Below are 18,656 nucleotides of genomic sequence, written 5' to 3' on the forward strand. Positions count from 1 at the left end.
CCCTTCTGGGCAGAATCCATAGACTTCACAAGTGGAAAACAGCTATATTTCAGCCTCCTTTTGACTCCCTAGACTCAGGCATCTTTGTGCCGTGCACATACTACACAAATGTACAGAGCAGAGCTCTCTCACAGATTGAAGAACTCAAGGTTTCAAAAGTCAAGAAAAAAATCTCCAGGATCATTAAATTTAAAATCATATCGATATTAATTTTAAGATTGAAAGCTTAATTTTTAACCTGTGCCTATATTTGTGACATTAATAAGAGACAAAAATATTTATGCAGTCAAATCATGGCCACAAAACTTGTAAGGAAAATTCCCATGATGTCAGATACATAGATACAAGTGTAAGGATGGCAGTTTAGCCCACAGGCACAAGGTAAATGTGTACTTCCTTCTTGGGGCAGCGAGAGAGCAAATAGGTATAACCAGAACAGCAAATATAATAATAATAACTGAGATTGATTTTATTTGGCAACTTAGTAATTATTATAGTTATTTTAGAAGGTGAATTCATTATATGATAGATAAATTTTACGATAAATGTAGGCTACCGTAGAGTATCCTTAAATCACACTACTCTATTTTTGAGGGCCTGGTAATCTACATAGAATGCATGTTTACATTAGACCTTGAAGTGAAAAAAATCACATAATTTCAAAAGTTATACATATTTTTCTAAAAACATAAATATTTCTTTTTTGGATGATTTCTTAAAAAAAAAGGTTAATATAACCAATTGCAGGGCTTTCAAAAGCAACAGATTTTTGTTGTTAAATGCTACAAAGTGCAAAGGAAATGAAAAAAATACATATACTCACTGAGTTGGCATTTGTTGGGTTTGGCCAAGGTCTACCACCACCAGGACCCCTGTAAGACAAAATGACAAATGAAATTTTAACTGATGCTCTGAATGTTTCACAGTAAGCAATAACATCATAAAATACAAACATTTATAATTCAGTTACCATGCAGTTCTAGTCCAGCACTGAAATTACTCTTTATATTTTCACAGCTTTTTTATTTCTAAAATCCAAAAATTTTATCATTCCCCCAAACAGCTTTCACTGTTTTACAGCTGTTTTAAACAGCTTCATCACTAATTATGAGATAAATATAAAAGATAATTGTGACAATAATAAGTGCTGCATGTATCATTCAAAATGAAAATGAAATTATTTGTGAAATACCATTATACATAAAATGATTGCTCTTAAGCTACAAATGAATAACTGTACATAGTAGGTATCTAAATTTGCCTCCTCTTCAAAAAATTGCATAGAATATCATGTTACTTTATACATCTATATATCAATCTATCTCTCGGTGCTAGTGATGATTTGGTTACTATTAAACAAGGGAAACACATTTCTTGTTTTCATAATTGTAGTTCAAGATAGTGGCCAGGGTAAATCTTGGGGAAAAATAGGAGGTAATCTATGCTAATGTATGTCAATATATTACTTCATGTTAGGGCGAGGGAGAATGTTCCTATTCTATAGCTTAAAAGGACATAAAGCTTTTAAAACAAAATTAATGCCTAATTAAATGAAACACATCTCTTGTCCATTTGCTTTTTAGTATTAAGTGTACCTGAATATATACTGCCTGATAAAAAGTAGACTACTGTCAGCAGGTCTTCTCTAATTAGAGTCACTCAAAATTCCCGTTTTCCCTCTAATCTCAATGAAAACACTGTGACATTTTTTAATTTAAAAAAAGTCCCCTGATTCTTATTCTAGGGACCTTAAACCTAAAGTTCTAAATGCTAGATAGAGGCTGTCCAAGTTAGCTATATTACCCATGTTTGCTTGGAATATTTAGAACTGTTCTGGGTATTATTTTGGGGTTCCCCAGGAATGTAAACAGCAGGGAAGGGCATGAAAAATTGTGTCCTTAGGCTCTATTAGGATGCCCAAGTGCAAGTCCCCTTTTGACTAGAACGGACTTGGTCAAAGAATCATGCATAGGGAGAAGGTGAGGGGCACGTGCATTGTCTCTGGAAATAGTTCCTCTCTAGGACAATGATGAGGACTTTACAATTAGTTACTGGAACACTTTGGAAAGGTGATTTTACGTAGAGGATTCAGTGTCTTAATGGACAGAAACGGAGGTAAAGCATAGGATATACGCTGATCAAGTAAAACACTTGACTTGTTTGACGTTAAATAAAACACAGTAAAGAAACTGGAAAATATTTATCTTAAAACAACATAAAAATATACTATATATCCAAATCATGGGAAAAATTTGTATGCAACAACATGCAGACAATCTCATATTTTGAAATATTATGTTTAAACAAGGACTGTATGAATAAGAGATATTAAATATAAAATAATTTTGTTAGTTAAAAATTTGTTTAATGTTAAATTAATGTGCTAAACTAAATGTTAAAATAATTAAACATTTTACTTAAGTAAATACAAATTAAATAAGTTGAAGTTAAATTTATTCTAAGAACCATAAAATACCTTTTATGCAGTTCAATTGTTTGACAAATACTAATCTAATCTCAGCTCACCATGTATTTCATATTAAGTTACATTTTAATGTAATGGGTTAAATGTTAACTCATTTGAATAAGCTAAATTTCCCCCACCATTACCATTGTGTTTGAAAACATTTTCAGTTTTGCAAATACCACTAAATAAAGTGGGGGTTATAGTAGTGAGTAATTCTATTAGAACAACTTCTTAAGTGCGGTAATTCCTACTCCTTTTGAGGGCCATCAGTATTATCAAGAGAGTAATTTACAAACTATAACACAGGCATTATTTTGAATGTACATTTCTACATAAGTATAGTTTGAAGTAGAATCAGGTTAGCCTCATTTAAAAATAAAGAGAACAATGAAATTTAAAAGAAGTCTTTAATTTTTGGTAAGGGTGTATGGATATGATTAAATCAAGGCAACCATGACTACCAAAGAGAAAAATTCTCTTTTTTTCTGTAATTCAGTCATTTCGAGATAATAACCATACAAACTTTATAATTCTATAGGATGTGGTTTAGAACAAGAAAGTCTAGATCCTTTGAAATTATTTGTCCTCTTAGTTTCTATAAAATAGCAAGGTATACAAAGTTGAATTAGAAATATTTTAATACTGAATCCTACACTCTTTTGGAATTTGTAAAAATGTAGTTTATTTAGAAATATAATTTTCTTTAAAAAATAATCTGTAATGCATTTGAAAACATTTACATTGTGGCTGTTGTTTGTAAATTCTACTTTAAACTACTGAAATTGATATTAAATTTTTTTCTAAATATATAATACTAGTTATATAAACATTAAAAGTATACTCTTATTTTAATTTTAGGTGACACTACATATGATTTATCCTGAGTTTGGAGCATGGAAATGTAAAAATCATATCAGAATAACTATTTTCTTTAGAGGTCACCAATATTTTTTTAACAACAAAATTATCAGAATTTTGTTCCCAATGGTTTGGTGTCAATATAAGAGAGAAAGCTGCAGTTACAGACTATGGTATTTAGTTAATTTAATGACCGGGGTTTGGTATTCTTTACTGTCATTATACTTTGGTGTCAAATAACAAAAAGTGACGAGCTAAAGAAACCTCATCCAGGTATGATCCTCCAGTAGATCCCTCCTGATCCCAACACACAAATATCTTAGACTCTTAAAAACATAGCCTAAGGTAACACTATTCTAATGCCTTTTCCTTTAATTTTTAAGTTAGCCAACATGTAAAACAGTGACATGAAGGGAGCCATAATTCCAGTTAGAAATACTTACTTGCCATAATACAGTAAGATTTAGTTTGTTTTAACAATAATAAATTATGAAGTGAATTTCAATAAAATTTATTGAGTACAATGGAGACAATAATGTGTTTTATTATTAAATTCATTTTTGCTTTCTTGGGGCCAATATCAATAAGAGAATGAGTCTCTCTGGTTGGACCTTCCATACTTCACAACTTTCCCTGTTAGAGGGAAATATTTGTGATTTCATTGTCCTTGAATCCTAATTTATAGAAAACTGAAAATGGTATAAGACTCCAAATAACAGTCAACAGTAACAAATAATGGAAATTTGAGTCTGTAAAGCTTAAAGGCTCTTTAAAAAACAGATATTATATAAATAGTAAAATATTATGTAATAAAAATATTTTAAAATATCTGGGTATATTTAAATGAGAAACCCAAATATGAACAAAAACAATCATTTGAAATTTTCAGCCATACTTTTAGTCTCCATAGTCTAGGGAATTAAATGTACCCTTATGTATCTGTTTAAATGTATGTGAGAAAGGAATGAGACAATTTTAAGCAGCTATTTGAGTCTCTTAATAGTCATATGAGAATAACTTTCCTCTATACTAGCAAAACTGCGTTGATCTAAAGTCAACCACATCACTACAAAATGATATTAGATACATTCTTAACATTTAAAGAGAATTTTGGGTTGATCATAGCATTCAAAATGTATACTCCTTACCTCTATACATAGTATTCAAAATTATTCTTTAAAAGGCATTCTATTTTAAAGTCAGAATCTTAGGTAGGTAAATTTTATATGTATCTAAATCCTATTGTTAAGAGTTTCAGCTTTTGATATAAGCACAAGATATCACTCCTTTTGGTAGAAACCATTAATAAGCCTAAACCTTTGAGGAATTTAAGAAAAGTCAGACTTCATGTCTATCCATTTTTACTTTAAAAGTAAGAAGACATGATAGGAAAATTTGACCTACTTTTTCCCCTTGTTCTGTTAGTTTTGAGCCTGGCTGGTATCCACCTATTAACCTATTTTCTATTTTAGGCAAAACTGCTTTCCATGAAAATGGTTCCGGAAACTTAAACAAATCCCTATGTACATCAAAAGAGCTCACCTCAGTATATATTCAATGCTATTAAATGATGGCAGAGTTGTTTAATTTGATAGGTAGGTAACCAAAACATGGACTAATGGGAAATATATTAGAGGAGGCTACCCAGAACCCTATATAGAGCTCTTTCATTATTTCTGATAAATTTTCTTTAGGCTACATCATGGAATTGGATCCTCTAATCAATTAATGAAAGTCATTCACAAGTTCTGGGTGTATATGGAACTTTGGGGGCTAGTAAGATAATGAAAAATAAATAAAAATTCCTTAACAAATTGCATTATATTGGCTGATAGAAGCAACTACTCTCTTTGGGCTTGAAAGGCCCTTTCAGTACAAAAAACAAAAAAAACTGTTAGTTTACTCCCTAAGTGTATTTTGAATTTTCAAAAGAAAGTATACTATGGAAAGTTCTTTAATAAAGAAGAAACTACCAGAGAGACTTCTTCCTGGGTTAACAATGGTCCGAACAAAGCAAAAGTAAAGACATATATATATATATTTATAAGAATTTAAAACTCATAGGAATCACGCTATATGTGTTAAAATGAACGATATTCCATCATCTACTTCTGTAAAGTCAAGTCATGGTCCTGGTGTCATCATCTCTTCATACTTTTGTATGGACTACATAAATATTATGTGCTTATTTATAAAAGACTCATTTTTATGATAAACATGAAAATCAGGCTAAAAGTTGGCATTTGAAAATGGAAAAAAATTAAGGGTTGCAAGGGAAGGAAGAAAAACATGGAGAATATGTTGTGAAAATGAAGCAAATGCTACAGCTCATGTTCAGTCCATTTATACTACAGTTTCATTTTATACTACACAGAAATTGAGCTTAAATTGTGTTACAAATTGGTGTGACTTTAGAAGACAGAAAAGAGAACACTTTACAGGATAATATAGCATTTTGCTTACATGTTCATTCCAGGCATTCCAGGGCCACCTAAAGCATTCAGTGGGGGTCTCATTGCACCTCCATAGTTCTGTAATGATAACCAAGGGTCAGACTACCACAAAACAAAAAAACAAAACCAAAGAGGAGGGGGGAAAGAAAGGAGAGCAGGTTAATGATTTCCCTACATAACTCCTGATGGGATAAGGCCTGTGCAATTCATTCTCAGAAGGGTCCACTCTTGTACTTTTGCTTCTATTTTAACAATTACTTTGGTTTGTGCCTTTTAAAAACTACATGAATATGTACAATCATTGGAGCATGTTAAGTGATTAAGGTATAGTTGCAATTATAATATTCAACATATCTTTATTAATTTCCTGATATCTGTACAACAGTGAACTTTTTCAAACAAAACATTTCATAAATCCCAAACTCTGTTTTTAAAGAAAGGACTTAGTCAACATGTTTGAAATTGTCTGACTCAGAAAAATTACATAAAGTCTGAAAACAAATAGGTGAATCCAGCATAAGAAAGTGGAATACAAACTTCTGTTCACAAAATAATATATCCAAGAGAGAAATGTACAAATATACAGATACACAAAAATATATGAACACTAAAGTATACTTCAAATATGTATGCGTGAATTATATGACTCAACAGACTTCTGTCAATATCTATTACGTGCATTCAAAGGATAAAAACATTTTAATGTTTTAACATGCATATCAGCTTAGCTTAGTTTAGTTTCCACAAGGGCCAAAAGACTACTTTTAACATTATCATATTAATATATTTTGACATCATCAACTACTTTCATGCTCGGTTTTCTGACACCACCTGTTCCTCCAACATTTCTGATCACTCTTCTTCAATCTCCTTTGCTGGCTCCTTTTGTTTTGCTAGCTCTTAAAAATGTTGCTTTTCCCCAAGTTCTAGCCACAGCATTCTTTTAAATAAATACACATTTATGGGTACTCTTACCTGCTACCATTAGTTCAACAATTATTTATATGTTAGGAATTTCAAATCTATTTTGTCATGGTGTCTCTCCTAAGCTCTTAGATAACTCATATGTTGAACTTCATATCAGCTGTTTCTATCTGGATACCATTTCACACTCAACATACCTAAAGGTAACCTCAATTTTATCTTCTCACAGCTGTGTTCTTTATATTGCCTTCCTCAGTCAGTTCTGTGGCGTCACCTTCTATGCAGCAGTCCAGGCTAAGAACCTCTGAGAGCTTGATATTTCTTCCTTTTATTTCAATTTCCATATCCAGTCAAGTTACCAAAGTCTGTTGATTCTACCTGTAAAATAGCTCTTGAAATACTGCCCTCCTTCGTATCACTCATCTCTGTCATTTACCGAGACTACTGTACTGTCTTAGTTGGTCTCTCTGACTTAGCCTCTCCCCTTCCCCATCTATTCTCCATACTGCCTCCAGAATTGTGCTTCTTAAACTCAGTCCTATTTATGTCACTTAAACGCCATGATGCCCCACCCTGCCTATCAAATAAAGTCTGTACTTCAGCATGGGTCTATGGTGTTATTCACAGATCAGCTCTAGCCTATATTTCCTGCCCCCATTTCCTATAATATGTACCTTCTTCCCCTACTCCCAACTATACCCTCCAGACTGCTGAATTTCTTGTGGTTCAGAAACATGCAATACGCTTTTACACTCATGATAACTCATCTGCTATGGCCTTCTGTGTAGTAGGTGCTAAGATGACAAGGAAATATTCAATGAGAGAAGGTCTGTTAACTCCAGAGAGTAAGCCACAGTTTGTAAATAAATTACCTAATTACATGCTCTTCTCATTTTTTATTTACTTTTACTTTCAAGAAATCTTATTTAAACATCTCAATTGTGTATGCTCTGGGATAAGAGAATGGTGTCTATCCACACTTGAGTCACTGGTTAAAGAGATAGCTATTTCTCTTAACCTCTGGAACAAGCATGGGGGTGGCAGCAGCAGTATTACCAAGGAGTCTCTGAGAAGAAAGTCACTGGGAACGAAATCTGAATGGTAGAGTATAATAGAAATTCTTCACACAAAAGGTTGCTCCTCATTTTTGATCTTAGGTGGTCTGTGTTTTATCAAGGAAAATGTTAGTTTTCCTTCTAGCTCTGGACATGGAAAGATACTGGTTTGAATCTCTCTTGCCCCTGCCCTATTTCCTCTGCTCCTCTTTCTATATGTGTGATTGTGGGCCAGTGATTCTCCCAATGATCTGCTCAACCTTTATTTCCTTATCTGTAAAGTGAAAATATCATCTCTCTTATAAGCTTGTTGGAGGAAAAATGAAATCATACAAAACGCATATTAAAGTGCTTGGTGCATTAAAAGCATGATACCTGGTGCTCAAAAACTGTAGCTGTTAACTCTTATCACTGTTAATAAGGGACTGACTTAAATGAGTCTTCTCATTTTCCCTTGAGCCCTCAACCCTAACATGCTTGTGACATAGTGACTCCCTGACAGAGTACACGTATTTCTTTTCTTGACTTTTTTCCTACTGCCTAATAGTTTTTCTTTATGTATCTGAATCTCCTGCTAAAGAATAAGTACCTGAAGGTAGAGTCTGTATTACTCATCTTTGTGCATCCAGTGCTCAAGTATGACAGTGCACAAGTGTCATAGGAAATGAGTAAGAAATTATCCAACGCATATTTTGATAGACTTACAAAATATTTTCATTTTGTGAAGAATCTGAAGCATATAGAGAACAGGAAGATAAGATAGAATAACAACTAGCTTTCTAACTGGTAACAAAGGCAGAATGTGAAGAGCTAATTTCGAATCACTGAATTTTAAAGCTGATGGCAACTATACAATTCCATCTGGTTTAATCTCTCTCCCGATGCAACGCTCCTGACAAAAGGGCTGTTCGTACTCTGCTTGGAAAGTTTATAAGGAGTTTTTCCATGATTGGGCAGTTTAATTTCTAGCAAGTTCTTCCCCATACTGAGCTAAATTCCACTTCCCATCTTAGATTTGAAAATACAGAATTAGTTTACTCTCTCTTTACATGAGAGCCTATCATATATTTCCATCTCACTATTTCTCCACCCCAAGTATTTGATTTGGAAATCATGATATGTTCCTACTTGTATATAACTCATTTATCCTTCAGATTTCTAGAGGAATTAGAACTAGTTGGACAGTCTTGTTGAATTTTTCTGTTAATCATATGGTACCTGCTGAGCCTAAGAACACAGACAAGCTAAGTATACCTTATTATAAAAGCCAAGTAGAAAAATTACTTCAAATATGGCATTAGGGAAGACATTTTTCTTGATTAAGCAGATAATTCTGCTTTTCTATTGAAAGGATGCTGATATCAATCTAAAAATCATGTATTACTACTGAACGTAGATTTAAAATAGATTAAGGGGTGGAAAAAATATGCCAGCATTTGGAGCAAAGTTTTATTTCTTCATCCATGCAGTAGGTTTTAATCACATATTTACTATGTTCTAGGTGTGCACTTTGCCTACATCAGCATTGTCTGAGAATCAAATTATATATATTTCTTCTAGGAATTCAATTATTCCAATAGATAACTACTGTCCCTCTTCACCACATTGGTCCTAAGCTGAAAAAATTGTGGAAATAATATTTATGATATTATGATACATAATATCTATGTATCTCATATCTATGATACAAAGGAGGTATGTATTTTGTTTTGCATAAAGCTAGAACAATATTCAAGAGACTGTTTCTATAATTCGGATACAAAAAAAGCAGACACATTCTGTTCTTGAGTAGCATCCATAGGATTAAATATCTGTCATGAGAGTTGTTTTTCTATTATCTTTTAAGAAACACAGCTAACTTTTATTATAAAGCTCACAGTTCAAATCCATATGTTACATATACCAGGTGTTATGAGTAAATACCTTACAAGAATCCCTTAATTCAAATAATTTTACTTCACTTTTTACCTATTATACCATTCATATGAATATGATTCCTATTTTCATTTAAGTACATAATATTTATAAATAATTTACTTTAACCTTTTATACTTATATACTGTGATTTTAAAAGTTGTTGTAGGTATTTCTGGTTTCTGAGGTAAATTCATACCAAAACACTTTACTTCCTCCAAATTATAAAGGAATAGATAGCAATGATATTAATCCAAATGGAAGAAATAAACTATTCTCTTTGGGTGTGAAAATGAAAAGAATTCATACTTACATGATAAACTTAGTTAAACTCTTCAATAAGCAATTACTCCCCAGAAATGTTTTCTTACTTTCTGTCATAATTTACTTATAATACAAAACACATACATATTTGGCTAGATATTTATAAAATATAAAGACCAATATGCTTTTTACTTCTGCATTTTCAAATGAGATCTAAGTATTCATACAGCTTAGGTGAGCATTGGTTCATCTTTCAAACACTGCAAAACTGACTCGAATCAGACTCTAATTTTTAAAAGTATTGAAAATATTGGTCTGGAATGACAAAAACTCAAAGAGCAGCTAGCTGAAAAGTAAGAGAACTGAATGAAGAATAAATTACAGGCATCAACTTTTGATGTATATTTAAAATGCATCTGTTATGAAAAACTTTTGAGGAAAAAAATCCTTCAAGTTGTATATAGCTAAACTGGTTGGCTTAGCTCATTAAAGACTAAAAGTATATTCATTCAGTGAAATATCCTACAGATCTTATAAATTATAACTGCCATTAGTAGATTAATGATGGTTGGTCATAAAAATCATCATCCTTAACATGAGTAGAAATAGGAAAAAATAATTTAAATATCTAAATTAGGGTTTTATAAGATCTTAAGGAAATACATAGAAAATAACTGAGCCTAAATAAAAGAAATGGGTTTTTTATGACTTTGAAGATCCCACAAATTTTACATAACACTTTTTCTTATCATGTAATATGGTATCTCTGAAAAATTTGTGCTTCATGTCCCAATACAGTTTATATATACAGTTGACCCTTGAACAACATGGGTTTGAATTGTTCCAGTCCACTTATACGTGGATTCTTTTCAATAACTACACTATTGGAAAATTTTTTGTAGATTTGTGACAATTTGAAAAATCTTGCAGATGAACCACATAGCCTAGAAATATCTAAAAAATTAAGAAAAAGTTAGGTATGTCATGAACGCATAAAATACATGTAGACATAAGTCTATCCTTATATAAGCATAAGGGGAGTGGTATGTAATATAAAATTAATAATGTGTTTTCTTACTGTTTTATAATTTTGCTTTCAAAGAACTACATTACTATACAGTATGTGCCTCTCTCTCTCCCTCTTCCCCCTGCCACCAACCCCAACAGGAGAAACTATGTATCAGCCTATCATCACATGTAAGTGGTTTAAAAAAATGTAACAATGTTTACCATACTGTATTGTGAATACGACTGTAATACTGTATGCCTTAAAAATATTATAATGATTCACTCATTAGTGTATAGGATAGACTATGATGAAGCAATCATTGATTATTACGCTAGTTTACCATAAAGCTATCATATTGCTGCTTGTTATCAATGCCTGAATTGTTATACCTGTAAATAAATAGGAATTTTTTTCACATGATCTTTTCATTTTTGATGTCCCGTGTTAGAAATATATGTAATATCTACAGTGTTTTGTATCATTTAAGACAACATTGATGAAGATGCTGACAGATGATTCATCTTATAAACAGATGATATAAACTTATGGTATCGAAAAATATAGTGCAGTACTGTAAATGTATTTTCTTATGAGTTCTGTAATAACATTTTCTTTTCTCTAGCTTACCTTATTGTAAGAATACAGGATATAATACAAACAATATATAAAACATGTGTTAATTGACTACGTATGTTATCGGTAAGGCTTCCAGTTAACAGTAGGCTATTAGTTAAGTTTTAGGGAGTCAAAAGTTATACCTGGATTTTCGACTGTGCAGTGGTTTGGTACCCCTAACTCCCATGTTATTCAAAGGTCAACTGTATATTATTACATGTTGGCAGTAACTCCTTGGTCTAAGTCACATTTACCTGAGAATCAAATTATATATATTTCTTCTAGGAATTCAATTATTCCAATAGATAACTACTATCCCTCTTCACTACATTGGTCTTAAGCTGAAAAAAGCTTAAGACCAATGGGTGTTAGATTCTTAATTCTCTGACTCCTTTGGGTACACAACAAAATACTTAACATTTTTAAAGCAGATACATGAAACAAGCTCCTAAAACTATCACTTATAAAGTCTGTTCTTGGAAAGAATAAAGAAAGTAAATCAATTCATTCTTTTAACCAATGTTATGATACACTAACCTCTGACCTTTGAGGAAGAAATTTAAAATTCGGAATTCTGGATTAGTTTCTTTGAAATATAACATTACAACATTAGTTTCTACCCCATGCAGTTTTCCCAAGAGAGACAGAGGGATGTTTTAGCTAAAATAAGTGATATCCTGGAGCAGCATACTTAAAAATGTCATCAATAGCTGAATAGGTTCAATCTTGGTGTATACTTCTGGGAAATTTTGATACAGAAGTAGGCTAACATCTAATGTATACTGATAGTATTATGCGTGTTCAGTAAGACCCATTTCAGTGTTTATTTCTAAAAGGTTCTCTATTGAGTTTATATTCTGTAAAGAAATATGGTAGTATGTAATATTCAATGGCATTCTTCAAAAGATTTAGAAATATATTTTATGCTGCTTATTCTATTTAATTCAGTCAACTAGGTTTTATTTAACTTATCTTAGTTATCTTTAATAATAATCACTATAATTTTTCATATTTCCTCAACAGAACTAACAAAAGGGTAATAGTTATAATTTTTAATAATAATTACTATAATGTATTTCTACACAATGTGTTTTCTCCAGTGTACCAAAGGCATATGTGTAGCACCTGTTAAAATATGGTTTGTTGTTACATCAATTTGGACATGTCATAGATATGTCCTCAAGAGCCTAACAACCATGTTATTAAGCCTTTAATGTATATACTAGAAGCCAGCAAATAATACAGTTTGTTTGTATAAGATGAAGGCAAAAAACTCAGCCTCTAGCTTTCCTGCACTGATTATTTATTTACCTGTGGTCCTAAGGGCACCATTCCTCTTGGAGGCGTCATTCTCTGCATTGGCCCACCCATATTTGGATGTCCTAAAAAGAAAAAAAGTATGAAGATATTAGCAACGTAATGAGCATGAGTGCTAAACCGGAGGCTATAGCCTCCTCTCTGCCTGGTGTCACATCTTATTTACTAAGGACTGAGTTATTGACATCACCTTATCTTGGCTTCCATGGCCAGTTTTCTACCTCTTATCACTACTTACACTCTCCATTAATGTCTTGAAATTGAAATGTTCTTCCTATTCTGTGTTGAATCACATCTCTCACACCATTTGCTCCTTTTTTTTCCTCTTGGAATAGTATAATAGAGCCATACATATTTGTGGTACCTAAACAGCTCTGATTATTGGGTTTGTTAAACTACCAAGTAAGTTACTTATTGCATAGCATCCTCTTTCCTCCTGCTTATCTTTCTGGTGGACTAACCTCTCTATCTGAAAAAGGCAGAGAAAATCACAAGTGATACAATCACTTTTGAGTCTCACTTGTTTGAAGTTATACAAGAGGTTTTAGAAGTTACTAGTTAAAATACAGATTCTGGATATTTAATTATTCTGTTCCTTATGTTATCACTGCCCTCACTATCACACATAATTAAGAGTTAGCTAAAAAGATAATTACTTGGCCACATTACCTGTAAAAATGCAACTGATATAATTATGGAATATCTGAACAAATAAAACCTTCCTTAAAAAATACAGGATTTCCTTTGAGATTTTGCACATCAATTTCACTTTTACTTTAAAGTAGTCACCTTGTTGTCGAGTTGGGTCCATTCCACTGGGAAGTAATGGCTGACTTCCTGGGACACCTCCAAGAGCCTAGCATATTTAGTAAAACAAAATAAAAAGGAATATTGTAACTATTTATAAAATAAGTGCTGTAACAATTACAGAGTGCATCTGAGTATTTCATAAGATTTTTTTAACATGTATTTTTTTTTCTATTGGAATGTATTTGATTTACAATGTTGTGTTAGTTTCAGGTGTGCAGCAGTGATTTAGCTATAAGTATACATGTATCTATTCTTTTTCAAATTCTTTTCCCATATAGGTGGTTACAGAATATTGAGTAGAGTTCCCTGTGCTATACAGTAGGTCCTTGCTGATTATCATTTTATATATAGTAGTGTATATATGTTAATCCCAACCTACTAATTTATCCCTCCCCCACAGCTTTCCCCTTTGGTAACCATAAGTTTGTTTTCTAAGTCTGTGAGTCTGTTCCTGTTTGTAAATAAGTTAATTTGTATCCTTTTTTAAGATACCACATATAAGTAATATCATATGATATTTGTCTTTCTCTGACCTACTTCACTTAGAATGAGAATCTCTAGGTCTATCCATGTTGTTGCAAATGGCATTATTTCATTCTTTTTTATGGCTGAGTAAGAGTCCACTGTATATATGTACCACATTTTCTTTATCCATTCATCTGTTGATGGATGTTTAGGTTGCTTCCATGTCTTGGCTACTGTAAATAGTGCTGCAATGAACACTGGGGTGCATGTATCTTTTTCTAAATATGGTTTTCTCCGGATATATGCTCAGGAGTGGGATTGCAGGATCATATGGTAGCTCTATTTTTAGTTTTTTGAGGAACCTCCACAGTGTTCTCTATAGTGGCTGTACCAATTTACATTCCCACAAGTAGTGTAGGAGGGTTCCCTTTTCTCCACACCCTCTCCAGCATTTATTGTTTGTAGACTTTTTGATGATGGCCATTCTGACTGATGTGAGGTGATACCTCATTGTAGTTTTGATTTGCATTTCTCTGATAATTAGCAATGTTTAGCACCTTTTCATATGCCTCTTGGCCATCTGTATGTCTTCTTTGGAGAAATATCTATTTAGATCTGTCCATTTTTTGATTGGTTGTTTGTTTGTTTTGATACTGAGCTGCATGAGCTGTTTCTATATTTTGGAGATTAATCCCTTGCTGGTCACATCATTTGCAAATATTTTCTCCCTTTCTGGGGGTTGTCTTTTCATTTTGTTTATGGTTTCCTTTGCTGTGCAAAAGCTTTTAAGTTTAACTAGGTCCCATTTGTTTCTTTTTGTTTTTATTTTCATTACTCTAGGAGGTGGATGCAAAAAGATTTTGCTGCAATTTATGTCAAAGAGTGTTCTGCTTATGTTTTCCTTTAAGAGTTTTATAGTATCCCATCTTACATCTAGGTCTTTAATCCATTTTGAGTTTATTTTCATGCATGGTGTTAGAGAATGTTCTAATTTCATTATTTTACATGTAGCTGTCCAGTTTTCCCAGCACCTCTTATTGAAGAGACTGTGTTTTCTATCCTGTTCTTGATCTATTTTTCTGTCTTTGTGTCAGTACCATACTGTCTTGATTACTGTAGCTTTGTAGTATAGTCTGAAGTCAGGGAACCTGATTCCTCCACCTCTACTTTTCTTTCTCAAGGTTGCTTTGGCTATTCAGGGTCTTTTGGGTTTCTGTACAAATTTTAAGATTTTTTGTTCTAAATCTGCAAAAATGCCAATGGTAATTTGATAGGAATTGCACCGAATCAGTAGGTTGCCTTGGGTAGTGTAGTCATTTTGACAACATTGATTCTTCCAATCCAAGAACGTGGTATATATACCTTTCCATCTGTTTGTGTTTTACCTCCTTAGGTAGGTTTATTCCTAGGTATTTTATTCTTTTTGATTTGATGGTAAATGGGATTATTTCCTTAATTTCTCTTTATGATCTTTTGTTTTTAGTGTATACAAATGCAACAGATTTCTGTGTATTAATTTTATATCCTGCAACTTTAGTGAATTCATTGATGAGCTCTAGTAGTTTTCTGGTAGCATCTTTAGGATTTTCTATGTATACTATCATGTCATCTGCAAACAGTGACAGTTTTACTTCTTTTCTAACTTGGATTCCTTTTCTTTATTCTTCTTCTCTGATTTCAGTGGATAGGCCTTCCAAAATTATGTTGAATAAAAGTGTCGAGAGTGGACATCCTTGTCTTGCTCCTGATCTTTGAGGAAATGCTTTCAGCTTTTCATTATTGAGTATGATGTTAGCTGTGGGTTTGTCATATATGGCCTTTACTATGTTGTGGTATATTTTCTCTATGTCCACTTTCTGGAGAGTTTTTTTTATCATAAACGGTGTTGAGTTTTGTCAAAAGCTTTTTTTGCATCAATTAAGATGATCATGTTTCTTGTTTTAATTAATTATTTTTGGCTGCATTGGGTCTTCACTGCTGCACGTGGGCTTTTCTCTAGTTATGGTGAGTGGGGGCTACTCTTTGTTGCAGTGCGCAGGCTTCTCATTGCGGTGTCTTCTCTTGTTGCAGAGCACGGGCTCTAGGCGTGTGGGCTTCAGTAGTTGTGGCACATGGGCTCAGTAGTTGTGGCTTGTGGGCTCTACAGCGCAGGCTCAGTAGTTGTGGTGCATGGGCTTAGCTGCTCTGTGGCATGTGGGATCTTCCCGGACCAGGGCTTGAACCCATGTCCCCTGCATTGGCAGGCAGATTCTTAACCACTGCGCCACCAGGGAAGTCCGATCATATGGTTTTTATTCTTCAACTTGTTGATGTGGTTATCACACTGATAGATTTGCAGATATTGAAAAATCCTTGCATCCCTGGGATAAATCCCATTTGATCATGGTGTATGATCTTTTTCATGTATTGTTGGATTCAGCTTGCTAGTATTCTGCTGAGGATTTTTTGCACCTATGGTCATCAGTGATATTGGCCTCTCATTTTCTTTTTTTGTGGTATCTTAGTCTGGTTTTAGTATCAGGGTGATGGTGGCCTCACTGAATGAGTTTGGAAGTGTTCATTCCTCTGCAATTTTTTGCAATGGTTTCAGAAGGATAAGTGTTAACTCTTCTCTAAATGTTTGATAGGATTTGCCTGTGAAGGCTTCTGGTCCTGGACTTTTGTTTGTTGGGAATTTTTAAATCACAGTTTCAATTTCAGTGCTTGTGATTGGTCTGTTCATATTTTCTGTTTCTTCCTGGTTCAGTTTTGGGAGATTGTACCTTTCTAAGAATTTGTCCAAATCTTCTAGGCATTTTAGTGGCATATAGTTGCTTGCAGTAGTCTCTTCTGATCCTTTGTATTTTTGTGGTGTCTGTGGTAACTTCTCCTTTTTCACTTCTTATTTTAATAACTTGAGCCCTCTCCTTTTTCTTGATGAGTCTGGCTAAAGGTGTATCAATTTTATCTTTCCAAAGAACCAGCTTTTAGTTTCATTGATCTTTTCTATTGTTTTCTTTGTCTCTATTTCTGTTCTGATATTTTTTTTCAATTAATTTTATTTATTTTTGGCTGTGTTGGGTCTTTGTTGCTGTGCGTGGGCTTTCTCTAGTTGTGGTGAGCAGGGGCTACTGTTTGTTGCGGTGCACGGGCTTCTCATCGTGGTGGCTTCTCTTGTTGCAGAACATGGGCTCTAGGCACGCGGGCTTCAGTAGTTGTGGCATGCGGGCTCAGTAGTTGTGGCTTGCGGGCTCTAGAGCACAGGCTCAGTAGTTGTGGTGCACAGTCTTAGTTGCTCTGTGGCATGTGGGATCTTCCCGGGCCAGGGATCGAACCTGTGTCCCCAGCATTGGCAGGTGGATTCCTACCAATTTTTACAGTTTTACAAATTTTTACAGTTTTTTTCTTGCTGCTGACTCCTAATCTCATAGCATTGTGGTTGGAAAAGATGCTTAATATGAGTTCAGTTTTCTTAAATGTACCAAGGCTTGCTTTATGGACCAGCATGTGATCTATCCTGGAGAATATTCCATGTGCACTTGAGAAAAATGTATATTCTGCTGCTTTCAGATGGAATGCATAAATATCAATGAAGTCCATCTGGTCTAATGTGTCATTTAAAGCCTGGATTTCCTTACTGATTTTCTGCCTGGATGATCTGTCCATTGATGAAAGTGGGGTGTTAAAGTCCCCCACTATTATTGTGTTACTGTCAATTTCTCCTTTTATGGCTGTTAGTGTTTGCCTTATATATTGAGGTGCTCCTATTTTTGGTGTATGTATATTTACAATTGTTATATCTTCTTCTTGGATTGATCTCTTGATCATTACGTAGTGTCCTTGTCTCTTGTAATAGTCTTTATTTCAGAGTCTGTTTTGTCTGATATTAGTATTGCTACTCCAGCTTTCTTTTGATTTCCATTTGTATGGAATACCTTTTTTCATCCCCTCACTTTCATTCTGTATGTGTCCCTAGATCTGAAGTGGGTGTCCTATAGAGAGCATATATACAGGTCTCGTTTCTGTATCCATTCAGCTAGTCAATGTGTTTTGGTTGGAGCATTAATCCATTTATATTTAAGGTAATTACTGATATGTATGTTCTTATTGCCATTGTTAATTGTTTTGGATTTGTTTTTGTAGGTCTTTTTATTCCCTTCCACTTTTGTTCTCTTCTCTTGTGATCTGATGACTATCTTTAATGTTGTGTTTGGATTCCTTTTTCTTTTTTGTGTGTATATCTGTTGTAGATTTTTGGTTTGAGGTTACCATGAAGTTTTGATATAGCAGTCTATACATATACAAGATTGTTTTAAGTTCACGATCTCTTAATTTCAAATGCATTTCCAATATCCTGCATTTGTACTCTTCTTGTGATTGCTGGTTTTGATATCATATTTGTGTGTGGATGATTTCCTATCTTTGCTGTATGTTTGCCTTTACTGGTAAGCTTTCCCATTCATAATTTTCTTGTTTCTCGTTGTGGGCTTTTCTTTTTCGCCTAGAGAATTTCCTTTAGTATTTGT

At 33.4% G+C, this 18,656-nt stretch overlaps 1 protein-coding gene across 22 annotated transcripts in view; it reads right to left on the reverse strand.

Moving 5' to 3' along the window:
* Window positions 1-18,656, reverse strand: part of SSBP2 (single stranded DNA binding protein 2) — a 300,689-nt gene that overhangs the window by 34,323 nt on the left and 247,710 nt on the right. For 13 of the 22 annotated variants that reach the window (XM_065873564.1, XM_065873586.1, XM_065873579.1 and 10 more), the window contains 4 exons: window positions 13,666-13,732; window positions 12,871-12,941; window positions 5,789-5,856; window positions 824-872 (listed from right to left, as the gene is read on the reverse strand). In XM_065873564.1, coding sequence (XP_065729636.1) covers window positions 824-872; window positions 5,789-5,856; window positions 12,871-12,941; window positions 13,666-13,732 — 255 coding nt within the window. Of the gene's footprint in view, window positions 1-823; window positions 873-5,788; window positions 5,881-12,870; window positions 12,942-13,665; window positions 13,733-18,656 lie in introns of all 22 variants that reach the window. The other 9 variants (XM_065873578.1, XM_065873571.1, XM_065873567.1 and 6 more) reach the window with 4 other exon arrangements.

Source organism: Phocoena phocoena, chromosome 3, assembly GCF_963924675.1.
Source record: "Phocoena phocoena chromosome 3, mPhoPho1.1, whole genome shotgun sequence".
NCBI classification, from domain to species: Eukaryota; Metazoa; Chordata; class Mammalia; order Artiodactyla; family Phocoenidae; genus Phocoena; species Phocoena phocoena.